The sequence below is a fragment of the Aspergillus undulatus genome (genome assembly GCF_047715775.1).
Source record: "Aspergillus undulatus strain CBS 261.88 unplaced genomic scaffold BDV17scaffold_6, whole genome shotgun sequence".
NCBI lineage: Eukaryota > Fungi > Ascomycota > Eurotiomycetes > Eurotiales > Aspergillaceae > Aspergillus > Aspergillus undulatus.
In genome coordinates this window covers 453451-465731 of record NW_027396610.1, presented here as the reverse complement: position 1 = coordinate 465731, position 12281 = coordinate 453451, and the positions used below count along the sequence as shown (strand labels likewise).

Below are 12281 nucleotides of genomic sequence, written 5' to 3'. Positions count from 1 at the left end.
ACCGTCTATTGTCTAAGCAGTCGCTCATACAGTGTGAGAGTAAACAGTACGTAGTAGTGATGAGTGGAGTGAAATGGCCCTGGACAAAGCGCCCGGCACTGGACACAGGACGAACACCTGATTGCGATGGATCGGCTGATCGTTGCAGGAATCCAGTTTCACGTCTCAGCCTCGTTCCGCCTCCTCAGCCCCTCACTTTCCATCCCAGTTGTTCTCTCGCTTCTAGCCTTCTACGGTCGCTTCAGGCTTATTATTGCTTTCCCCCCTACCTGTTACCCTCTGTAGCGGTTGTTTTACCAGTCCTGCTAGTCGCATCTAGATCATGCAAATCCACTTCACCCGCGCAGTCCGCTCTCCAACCCCACCATGAGCTCCTCCCTCGAAGCCAAGATTGTTGTCCTCGGCGCACAGGGTAACTCCGTCCTCTGAACAACCTCTCCGAAAAAATAACTAACAAGTACCGTGAACCCAGGCGTCGGCAAAACCTCCCTCGTCCAACGCTACGTCAAAAACGCCTTTTCACCAAAATCCACCCCCTCAACGGTCGGCGCCTCCTTTGTCACGAAACGCGTTGTCGACGCCGAATCCGACACGACCGTGCGTCTCCAAATCTGGGACACGGCTGGCCAGGAGCGGTTCCGGAGTATATCGCGGCTGTACTACCGCGGCGCGAACGCATGCCTTCTCTGCTACGACATCACGGACGAGAGCAGTTTCGTCGAAATGACGGGGTGGTTGAATGAGTTGAAGAAGAACGTTGCGACGGAGGAAGAGCGTGTCGTTATTCATGTTGTTGGGACAAAGAGCGATATCGTTACTGATGACCCGGCCAAGCGGAAAGTGCCGTTTGAGAGGACGATTGCGTATATTGCTGAGCAGCTTTATCCGAGTCGGGCGTCGACGCCGCCGCCGAGTGCGACGCCTATTATGACTTCCGGGGTCACGCCCGGACCTGGATCCGGACCTGGTACGTATGGAAGGTCGTCGAGCGTGATGCTGGGGAATGGAATGGGTATGGGGCTCGATAGTAAGCGGAGCAGTGGGTTCTGGGGGCAGGATATTGGGTGGGACTGCTGTCATGAGATCAGTGCCAAGGACGGCGAGGGCGTCGAGGAGGTGTTCCGGGTCATTGCGAGGAAGCTAGTTGAGCAGCGGAGTCGACGCGAGGCGGAGGCGATGGGTGGTCTGGCGACGCCTGGTGTGTTGTCGTCGTCGGCTTTTGAGAACGGGGGTCCGTCGTCTTCGATGCCGGGCGGGATTGATGGTGGAGGGAGTTTTCGGCTCGGGATGAATGACAAGAGGCGGAGCTGGCTTATGTTCCCGCCGAGTAGTGCGGGGGGCGATGGGGATGAGGCGGTTGAAATTGTAAAGAAGAAGGGGACATGTTGTTGATATGATTCAGGTCGCACTGCGCTTTGATGGACTTTTTTGCTTGGCGGCGTTGACTTGGTTTGGTTACCTGTGTTTTTGCATACTGGATGGGCGCTGGCGCTCTTCTGGCGAACTGTACATGGATGATGTTATATACCATGTAGTTATGATTGATTACAGTACAGGCATATACGGATACTCTCAGATTATGACGAGTTCTGTTGGTTATATACTCCGTAGTTGTAGTCTAAAATCTCCGTGACGACGCTAACAGCATGATAGAAGCGGGCCCGACGATCGAGTCTAGCCCGTCGCGAGTAAAATGAGCCCCGAAGATCCCGCCTCAAAGTTTGCTGGCCGTGCGTCTGTCAATGTCAGTTTAGTGTGTGTCACATGGAGGGTCATCTTGACGAAGTTCTCTCAGACGAGCAAACCATCGTGCAGAGTAGACAGACAAGTCACCCTTGGATTGGTTATAGACTATGGTCGAGTCGGCTGAAGAGTCCGATTGTTCACCTACTAATTCCCATTCGCTGTCTTGTCAGGGATATGGATACCGGTCGGCGGCCGACACGGTAGACGTTCGAGACTGGACCCTGGCGACTATCTATCTCGAACTCCGCCGCCAAAGTGGTCAGATCTACGTTAGTAGACCCTGGAGGAGGGTATCTGCTACCAGATTATTCCCCAGCAATCAGATTACCGAGATTATTGTGGTGGTGTGAATCTCTTGACTGCTGGCCCACGACGGGAGACAGGCTGGCTGACTCATCGGCGGCCAGAAGTCTCAAGAATCCAAGACAATATCCACCGCTGGGCTGGAAATAGCTCTGGTGATATTAAGGGACTGAATTCTGCTGAACGTGTAGACAGCATAAGAAGAGGTTTCCTCTCTCTCGAGCCTGTATCGTAGGTATCGATACTCAAGAGTCTCAAGATTTGACAGGCCCCTGGACCAATCCGGGCCCTTCTGCCGCGTAGGTCCCATCGCCAAGTCCCGGTCCAGATTTCTCCCCCATCGCTATCCCCTGAGTCCTCTCCTCCCCCATCGCTATCCGCCATCTGTCTGTCCTTTCGTCTCTCGTTTTTCTTCTCCATCACTCTTTTATTTGGTTTTATTCTTGCGATTGTTATGAAATGAGATTGTCCGTCCGCATCGGGGCGGCCGCCCTCGTCGTTTGCTTCATCTTCCTCCTCTCCCAGTTTTTCGCCGTTGGCCCACAAGTCCCTCGCCCACTGCCGCGATGGGTATTCAACGTTGGAAGCCGACCGGACCCCTCTGAGCTCGCCGAGTGGAAATCGCGGTGGTCAAAGGGCGACTCGGGCGTCATGCCGCAGCACTACGACACAACACCTATTATTGTTCCAAATGATCGGATTATCGTGATGGCCAAGTTGGCCGCGGAGGATACGAATTGGGTCAGCGCTGATTTGACAGAGTACGTGCATCTCTTTCCAGTACTTGGGACCTTCGATAAATATTGACTGTACCAGCTGGCGAAACTTCATCTACGTCGTCGACGACCCAAACGCTCCCCGCCACACCCCCCTCAACAAGGGCCGCGAAGCTCTCGCCTACCTCCAATACATTGTCGAGCACTACGACGATCTCCCCTCGACAATCGTCTTCATCCACAGCCACCGCGATGGCTGGCCCGGCGCCTGGCACACAGACACAATGGACTACAGCAACGTGGAGTCGGTCCGGTCACTGCAAATCGATTTTGTACAACGCAACGGCTACGCCAACCTCCGCTGCCAGGAAACACCCGGCTGCCCCGACGAAATCCGACCGAACCGCAACCCGCCTCGACCGGGGAAGAACGTCGAGAAGATCTACCCAGATGCATGGAAGGCGCTGTTTGGGAACACCAACGTTCCCGAGGTCATTGGGGCCCCTTGTTGCTCTCAGTTTGCAGTCTCCCGGGAACAGGTCCTTAAGCGGCCGCTGAGCGACTACCAGCGGTACTACAATTGGGTGCTTACGAATGATCTCCCCGATGATATGACCTCGCGGGTGATGGAGTATACATGGCATATCATCTTCGGTCAAGAACCCGTTTAGTACGTCCCACCCTTCCTGCAACAAACCACCGCTCTTTCTTCGATCCTAGCACTAACCAACGTCACAGCTGTCCCGACGTTTTCCAGTGCTACCAAGACGTCTACGGCAACCCTTATTTCTGGTAATCCTGGTTCTGTTCTTGTACCTTGTATATATTTATTCGACCATCGCAATCGGTACTGGTACTTCCCTGACGACGACATACGTGAACTATTTTCTTTCTGCCAATCAAGGCGCAGGCTGTACATCAATCGGACTTGCATTAGGGTACTTCTTCAATTTATAGACTTTCTCGGTTTCCTTTTCTTTCAGGATCGCAGTTTCACTTGGGCTGGGCTTGGAATGGTTTGCTTTCTCTTTGTACATCCGCAGCGCTGCACAATTTGAATTAGCCTTTCTGATGGCTAAGGCTGACGATCGTCGAGCCTTCGTCCATTTTTCGGATTTCACTGCAGAACAGCTGGACGGCTCTTTGTCTACCTCACGGATATGTATATCTATATCTACATCGCGTGTCCACTTCCTTGCTTTTTGCTCGAAAATGAAAATACGAGAGCAGGCCGGGGCCGGAGCGAGATATCTATCTACCTAGGCACCTAGGTAGTGTCTCCGGCCCCCTCGTCGTCGCTCTTGTGACGTGGCTGCAGCTGCAAGGCCGACAGTTGGGTTCACGGTCATTAGCGGCCACGTCATAACCTCCTGTTGTGCTATGTAGTAATCAGTCCTATTCTCGCGTTTGTAGAGTCAAGTATATTGACAGGTGACAGTAGACAGTAGGTAGACTAGGCCGGCAGCAGACATATGTAGCCAAGGCTCAAGACGGAATAGAATTTCTGTATTGGGGATGACCATGCTTTTGCGACTGAGGAATAGGGACATAGGGTATATTGTTAACATGGAATGCCGCTGGGAGGCGCCGGTAATCGCTAATCATATGTAAATAAACAGCTGCATCATTCGTACAGCAGAGCAGCAAGGGTACAGTAGGGGCTACAGAACTACCACTTGCGGCTTATTTCCTAGCCGTCCGGAGTCACGGTACATGCATGCTGCATTCACCATCCATCCTCCCCGGTTCTCTCCACCCCAGACCTTCGCCCATACCACGCCTAGAACCCCATAAAATAGGACTCGGGCAGAGTCGAACATACCGGAGACGTCAAACAAGTCCTGCAGCAGACCGAAGAGTGAGCTGAAGCGTGAATTCCCCGCGCGGGACCGTCGCGAGGTGCAGATACGCTCCCAGGCTTTCTGAGCCTCATCCCAGTAGACGGGCTCCCGCCCGTAAGCGGCATGAACGTGTCCAAAGACATGGAGCGCGGGTCGAACGCGCCAGGATTCTGATAAGAGGAAGGGACAGCCGGTAGAGTAGACAGGTGAGAGGTCTAAGTGGTTTTGTGGGGGTGTATGGGTAATCAGGATATCGGTGTTTGTGGGGATAGTGCCTGACCATGCGTCATGGTGGGCAGGGTATGTGAACGCGTGTTCTGGACCAAAAGGCACAATGGCCGGTATTTGGGGAGCGCCATAAATGGTAAGCGAGCGAGGCCGCGAGGCCAATAGAGTGGAAGAAACGGAAGGCGATTGGGGGAGAGGAGGAAAGGTTACGGTCACCGAAGAGTGTTGAAGGTAGTGGATGTCGCCCCAGTCGATGCAGTGTGGAGAGTCAAAGTCGTCAACAGAGCGGAGAGAGGCTGTTGATGACGAGACAGCCGCGAAGGACTGGTCTCGGTCTTCGGCGAGTCTTGACCGGAAATCAAAATAGCTGTCATGGTTGCCGCAAATAACTACTTTTTCAGGATGGGGTAGCTTTCGGAGCCAGTCTACCGCTGCTTGAATCTCGCGGGCGCTACCATCGTTGCACAGGTCCCCTGCGTGGATGAGGAGGTCGCCATCAGGTACATCCGACCATTCCAAGGTGTGGGTATCGGAGATGCAAACCACCCGGATGGGACGGGCGTCTGGAGGAGGCAATCGAGGAGGGCCGCGGAGTCGCAGGAGCAGGTGGTGGAGTGGATAGAGGAAGGCGGCGAGGGGAGAGGCGAGGAGATAATCGGGGAAAGGGCGGCGATGGAACGGAGACGACATGTTGGCTTGACCTGCCCAGCAAGACGGGGGATTCGACGGTGATTTCGCTCAGTTTGTGTGATGAAGCCTGTGGGCGGGTTCTTGTCTGGTGCCTCGGCGCTTGTTCAGGCACCGCAAAGAGTGGGGAAGGCGGTGGACGTGCTGTCATCCGTCTTGGCCTGGAGATAAGCAGATAGGCAGATAAGATAAGACAGCCACGGCCGGCTAGGTACTCTTTCTCCAACATTACAACCTCCTACAGTCTTTCCTGCATGACCCCACGTTATTTAGACCACATGAGCTAGCCCAATATCCATTGAATCTTCCCGCTGCCTCTTGCTCTGATCAAGAATGGGTTCCCCCGGAATCACCCCTCCCGCGGCAAAGCGGCCAAAGCGTGGTGGAGAGCGTACGATGCTGGCTTGTATCGGTTGCAAAGAGAGAAAGCTGATGGTAACCTTGATGTCTGATGTTGTACCCAGTGTGCTGATATACCTATAGTGTGATGGCCAAAGCCCAAGATGTCAGAATTGCATCAAGACCGGCAGAGGTAGCTCGGCGTTCGTCCTCGTTGCAATCCGAAGACCATCCAGTTGATGTACTCTCGGCCGAGGTTGCTCTTTTATGTTTGAGTGCCACCGGGCGCGAATCCTCATTATTTCGGACCCTCGTCTGCCGTGTCTTTCTCGCGTATAGTGGGCGCGACAATGGGATTGCCTAGTGTTTGTGCGGGATCTCAACACAGTGTAAGAGGTGAAGGAGAAGTATCTCACTTTTCTAACTCAGAAAGCGACGCCCCCTTACGCCTACCGTCCGCAACAATTTCTGAAAAACTAACCAAGGCCTATTTTGGCAACATCCACCCTCAATACCCTCTGCTGCACGGTCCGACTTTTGAGACGTGGGAAAGTGACTTTCGCAAAAGCAGTCCAGGCGAGATCCAGACTGAAGTACCTAATATACCTCTATTCTTTGTGCTAATGGCATATAACCAATCTGACGTTACTATTACCTCGAACCCTGACAGAAACAGGTATACGCCATTGGATCGCTGTTTTGGGACAACATCACTCCATAACTGCAGAGGTACGTCACTTCTGAGCAAGTATTGATTGAATGGCTCAAATTCGCCAGAAATACTATGCGGCAGCCCTGGTCCATTTGCCGCCAATCCCTGAGCAAAACAGCCTTGAGTCTATACAAGGTATTTTGTGCCGTGATGTATATTCCATACGGTCTCCCATTGGCGCTAGCCTCTGGTAATGTGTTCGTTCCATTGACCGCGTCGCCGCATTTACTCTGGGGAGACCAGTTGGTATTCCAGAAGACTGTATTGACATTGAGGTAGCCCACGAACTCCCTAAACATTGACGCTCGCTCACCAGTTTAGCTTCCTGCCGATATTGATGATGGAAATATCACCCCAGATGGTTATTTGTGCAACGTCCGAACATCCACAAATGATCCCCCAACTGTTATGACAGGTGCTTTGCATGTTGTAAAGTTACGACGCTTATGGGCCAGGTTCAACGACTGTCTTTACTCCAAGGTAACCCACTTTTCTGATATTACTCATACACAAGAGACCACTACCTCGACCCTCCGCGAAGAACTGGAGGAATGGTGGTCCTCCTTACCAAGCCAGCTGGATTTTGGCCAGTCCAATCCATTGTCTGTTTTTGCATCATCTGAATGGTTCCGACTCGCCTATGACCACTCAATACTCCTCCTCTATAGACCATTCATTACCGCTTCAGTTGACCAAGAAGGTAAAAACCGCGCTTCATACGCCGGCCCTAACGACAGCCCCAACAAAGATATAATCGACAATGCATTCGACGAATGCGCAAAATGCGCACGGGAAATGTGCCTTCTTTACCGAAGGCTTTACCAGAGCTCTTCTATCCAGTTCACTTGGGGAAGCTTGCATATTCCGTTCCTCGGTGGGCTCTCCTACATCTATTGACTCTGGCAGTCCGAAAGAGTGCGTAAAAGAACCAAGCAAACGGATGTAGTCAGCACTTGCCTAGCATGCTCTACCGTGCATGTGATTATTACCGAACGATGGAATCTTGCTACATCATACCGAGACCTCTTTTAGGCCCTGTCAGAGAGAACAATTAACATGGTTCGCGGTGATGGGAATTTATCTAACCCATCACGAGCACAGCCGGGAGTAGAAACGGAGCCCTCTGTTGAAGACCCTCTGTTTCAGGATTGGATCAACAATGGGATGGACGACTTGGCCATCCCAAAGGAATTCGAGTGGCTTGTCCAGGAGCTCTTGCACCGGGCACCGTCTGCTGATGCCTTTTATGATACTGATGTTTAGAAAAACGGCTGCAGTGCTGAGAACTGATCAAATTCCACAATTGGTCCATGGCCCGTTAAGCCTCGCTTTGGGTCGTCGCATACAACTCAATTGAAACCACCGGTGAGCGGTCCCATAGCTGAACAAATCCTCGCTGAGCAGCGTACGCGAACGCCTGTTTCCAACTTTGAGATTTTTCTACTAGATACATAGACCTCTTCAATGTTCCACAGCATCTATTTACAACAATTTACGGCTAAAACCGTACGGGCTCTACCGAGTTACTAACTGATGCACTCGGGGTATATTCAGAAGCATTATACACTGCCTGCGCAATTCGATATCTCCAAGGATTTACAGCAAGAATGCGGGGTCGAAATCTCCAACTCGGGATCTCCCGACCTTCAGTGCCACCCGTGCAAAGCATCCTCGAGAAGAAAGAGCTATACACAAACAATTCCACTGACCGAGAAACTCTCATCTCGCCAAAAAAAGCAGCGGCCTTCAACCTAAAAATAACCTACCACAACTGGCGGCAGCTTCCCCCTTCAATCGAGAAGGAATATGGCCTAATCTACGCCCCAACCCTCCCCTCCCTCCTAGAAATATCAGACATAATCTCCATAAACTGCTCCCTCAACACCGAAACCACAAACCTCCTCGGCCCCGCCGAGTTCAGTCTTATGAAATACGGCATGTTCATCATCAACACCGCGCGCGGGGCAGTAATCGACGAAGAAGCACTCATTGCAGCGCTTGAGTTCGGCAAGGGGACCCGCGCAGGTCTGGACGTGTTTCCCGACGAGCCGAATGTGAATGAGTATTTTAGAGGGAGTGATAGGGTTATTTTGCAGCCCCATCTTGGGGGGTTGACGGATATGGCGTTTCAGAGGGCGGAGACGGAGTGTTTTGAGAATGTAAGGGCGCTTTTTAGGGATGGGAGGCCGGTATCGCCAGTTATTGAAATTGAGCAGGAGGAAGGGATGGGGGGGTGGTTAGTGTAGGGGTATTGTAGTGCAAATGAGTTTGTTCCTCATGGATGTGTTCCTCGTGATGTGAGAAGTGAGGGCTAACCACGAGAAGCCCTAAGAAGTAAAGGTTGCAATGTGTTCGCTGCCTAGCCCGGCCAAAATAAACTACATGTTTGAGAAACGAAAGGTATCTGAGTCAGTACAGCAATCAGGTTCATCGGATACTAGTCCTACAAGATTGAACTTTTCTGTTCACATGCTCGTCGCTCTCCGTGGTCTTCTCTTACACTGTAACAGCCAGAGACAGGTGAGAGTAGTATAATGGCAAATACAAAGAGAATCTAGTAGCCAACTCCATTCTAGCAATATTGAAATTTTTAGACCACTAGCAGTGGCTCAAAATTCATGTTACCCAGCGCGTCTTGGAGGTCTTCGTATAGGGCAAAAGACACGCAATATGTATCCTTTCAATCCGCGTCTTCCTAGCCGCGTGACTTACGCCGTGATTTGAGAAAAGCTGTCTCCGATAAATCCGACCCTGATAATCCGATAATATTAGATGCCAGGTTACTGCTAATTGGCTCGGGGAAAGCCGTTGGAGAAAGTCGTCGAGCCCAGTTGTATTTGGAGAACGATACATAAGCGTGGAGTCGGCGCCCGGATATCCGCCCTGGAGCGATTATACAGGTCTCAGCTTCGCTGAATTCCAAAGAAACAAAACTACCACCCTGATTGATGCCAATATCCCAAACAAACAAGGCCCCATCATCATCGTCGGCGCCGGTATCTTCGGCCTCAGCACAGCACTACATCTCGCGCGACGCGGCTACAACAACGTCACAGTTTTCGACAAGCAACCGTACGACAAGACTCTCTACTCGTATCTAAAAGGTTGCGATGCTGCTTCCGCTGGTACACATACGTATACTCCCCTTGCACATAGTCCTGGCCGGCTAACGATTAGACCTGAACAAATCATCCGCTCTGCGTACGGAAGCTCAGCCGAGTACCAATCGCTAACCCTCAACGCAATCGAGGAGTGGAAAGCATGGAATGGGGAAATCCAGAGTGGGAAGACTGTTCCGCCTGGTATGACAACGTCGGACCGCGTGTTTATCCAGAATGGTCATTTGGTTCTTACGGATCGTGACACGCTGCCGGATTTTGAGGTCGCGAGTATTGCCAATATAAAGAAGGCGGGCTTTAAAGATACGCAGCTTGATCTTACAAATTCCAGCAATGTGCAAGTCGCTGAGAGAAAGGGTCTAGGATATGCTGTTGATCCGTTTAGGAGGAAGCGAGCGGGCAAGTCTAATGTCGGCGTGCTTGATACCACAGGCGGGTAGCGGTCGCAGACAAAGCGTGTCGATTCGCATCACATAAAGCACGAAGCCTTGGTGTGAAGTTTATCCTTGACCCAGTAGCTGGAAAACTACAATCGCTTTGCTATGGCCATGGCTCCTCCAGAGAGCCTTCAACCAGGAAAACAGTAATAGGCATCAAAACAGCAGACGACAAACTCCACAACGCAACAATAACCATTCTCGCCTGCGGCGGCTGGACGCCCTCCCTCCTACCAGCTCTCGACAACCTCTGCGAAGCAACAGCGGGCTCAGTCGTCCTCTTTAAACTCGAGCAAGGAACCCCGCTCTTCGACCGCTTCGCTCCCGAACGGTTTCCGTCATGGCAGTATAAGATGCGCGACGGCGCGGAAGGCGGGCTGTACGGGTTTCCGCGCGACGAGAACGAGTGGTTGAAGATTGGATATCGTGGGACAAAGTATACCAATCCTACGCTTCAGGATGATGGGAAGGAGCGTAGTATTTCTGTTACGAGGTGGTCCGGGTCTGAGCAGGGTGGCGGTAGCATGTTTACGGCTATCCCAGCGCAAGCTGTGAAAGTGGTTCGGGCGTTCTCAGAGAGCCACTTGCCTGTGCTTGCTGAGAACGGGCTTGATATTGCCTTGACGCGTGTGTGTTGGTATACGGATAGTTTTGACAATCATCTCGTCATTGATCGGGTTCCTGGGAAGGACGGGCTAATGGTAGCTACTGGGGGGAGTGGACATGCGTTCAAGTATCTGCCGAAGATTGAGAACTGGGTGGTGGATATTATGGAGGGGGTTGGGCTGGAGCGAGATGCTGTTAAGGCATGGAGGTGGAGAAAACTTGGGGGGTTGGGGGGGGGGGAGGCACCGGCCAATGTCTTGATGGAGGGGAGCAAAGGCGGGCGAGCTCTGGCAAATGCATCTCTTCTTACTGATGCTGATTTGAAGGGAAAGGCCAGGCTTTGATGAGATAATTTGCTGTCATACCAGTTCAGGGGCAATTTTCCCGGTCTCAATAGGCGATATTTCGTTCTCTGCAGGACCCTGGAATCAGGATATTGTACTCGCATCTGGAGAAGCGGGCTACTTATGACCACCTACCAATAGGTCAACCATGCCCGGAAAGGGTCCTGACTAGAGTTGATAAGATATGCGAACGCGGTGCCTGTAGCCACGTAGCCCTGTGTCGGCCACTGCCCCGATCCGACTGCGATTAAATTAGTATCATCACCCGTGACTATTTGGGTGCACGGATAACTACTCCATCCCGCTCAGCGAGCCTGCCTAGTCACAGACCTGGAGATAGGGTATTAAAGATAATGACATACTCAGTCGACCTATAGGCTGTGTTATAGCTATCTCTGCCTCATAGTGCAGATGTCTATGTGTCATGGAAACTATAAACTGCAGACCCTGGAGTCAGGATGCCCACACAGCTCCATCAGTCAATGGCTCGATATCTCCTGATCAAAGTTGGACAATGGAGACACTCCGCAATTTATGGAGATCCCATGTCCCTGGATCCTCAAGGATCGTAATAGTAATGCTCATGGCATGTGCAACCATCACGTCCGCAGTATGTCTCGTCCCTCGCCGGTTCTATTTTGGACACTGACCGGGTACCTAACTTCTACTAACCATACAGTAGGCTTCGACGCACCTATGATGTACCTCCTCCGTCCTCCCTCTCTTATGGACAGAGCTACTAACCTTGAGCTCCCCCAGGAACAACCTCAACATCCTCCCAAGCTACACCTCGTACTTCCACATCACAACCACAACAACTGCCCTCAGCACCTCCGCCACGTACATAGAGGGCATCCTAGCCGGCCTAACTTTCCCGCACATCGTGGACAAAATGAGCAGACGCACACCATTCCTCCTAGCCGCCTGCATAACCCTGATATTCATAGCCCTCCAGGCCGCCTCTCAAACAATAGCCATGTTTATCGCCCCACGCATCGGCCTGGGCTTCGACGAATCCTGAACCATAGTCGTAGCGCCTACATACCTCGCCGGGACCTTCCCCCACAAGTACCGCGGGTGGGGACCAGGGCTCATCAACGATTTCTACTATGTCAGCGTGCTCATCGCAGCGGGGGTGACGTATAGCACTGCCGAGCTAAACGCAACGTGGTTCTGCCGTCTTCCGTCTCTGTTGCACGGGGT

General features: G+C 52.1%; 6 protein-coding genes across 6 annotated transcripts; 5 read left to right on the top strand and 1 right to left on the bottom strand.

Moving 5' to 3' along the window:
* Positions 1 to 366: 366 nt before the first annotated feature.
* On the top strand, positions 367 to 1392 carry BDV17DRAFT_279637 (Rab family GTPase; the record flags this gene model as incomplete). The annotated part of the gene is made up of 2 exons (XM_073759750.1): positions 367 to 412; positions 473 to 1392. 2 exons carry the CDS (start codon positions 367 to 369, stop codon positions 1390 to 1392), a joined length of 966 nt encoding a protein of 321 aa, XP_073619288.1.
* Positions 1393 to 2508: 1116 nt separating this feature from the next.
* Positions 2509 to 4259, top strand: BDV17DRAFT_300616 (DUF3431 domain-containing protein; the record flags this gene model as incomplete). Its single annotated transcript, XM_073764097.1, has 3 exons — positions 2509 to 2810; positions 2866 to 3435; positions 3504 to 4259. The coding sequence occupies 3 exons, from the start codon at positions 2509 to 2511 to the stop codon at positions 3559 to 3561; spliced, it is 930 nt and encodes a 309-aa protein (XP_073619287.1). The 3' UTR covers positions 3562 to 4259.
* A 1-nt stretch (position 4260) lies between these two features.
* BDV17DRAFT_196562 (metallophosphatase domain-containing protein) lies at positions 4261 to 5717 on the bottom strand. The gene has a single exon (XM_073755194.1). The coding sequence runs from the start codon at positions 5522 to 5524 to the stop codon at positions 4427 to 4429; it is 1098 nt and encodes a 365-aa protein (XP_073619286.1). The 5' UTR covers positions 5525 to 5717; the 3' UTR covers positions 4261 to 4426.
* A 1058-nt stretch (positions 5718 to 6775) lies between these two features.
* BDV17DRAFT_196555 (fungal specific transcription factor domain-containing protein) lies at positions 6776 to 7659 on the top strand. Its single transcript, XM_073755193.1, has 2 exons — positions 6776 to 6847; positions 6894 to 7659. Exon 2 carries the CDS (start codon positions 6981 to 6983, stop codon positions 7467 to 7469), a length of 489 nt encoding a protein of 162 aa, XP_073619285.1. The 5' UTR covers positions 6776 to 6847; positions 6894 to 6980; the 3' UTR covers positions 7470 to 7659.
* A 520-nt stretch (positions 7660 to 8179) lies between these two features.
* On the top strand, positions 8180 to 11078 carry BDV17DRAFT_287968 (uncharacterized protein; the record flags this gene model as incomplete). Its single annotated transcript, XM_073761279.1, has 3 exons — positions 8180 to 8814; positions 9498 to 10127; positions 10178 to 11078. The coding sequence occupies 3 exons, from the start codon at positions 8180 to 8182 to the stop codon at positions 11076 to 11078; spliced, it is 2166 nt and encodes a 721-aa protein (XP_073619284.1).
* A 534-nt stretch (positions 11079 to 11612) lies between these two features.
* Positions 11613 to 12099, top strand: BDV17DRAFT_287967 (uncharacterized protein; the record flags this gene model as incomplete). The annotated part of the gene is made up of 3 exons (XM_073761278.1): positions 11613 to 11688; positions 11761 to 11779; positions 11838 to 12099. 3 exons carry the CDS (start codon positions 11613 to 11615, stop codon positions 12097 to 12099), a joined length of 357 nt encoding a protein of 118 aa, XP_073619283.1.
* Between the last annotated feature and the right edge of the window lie 182 nt (positions 12100 to 12281).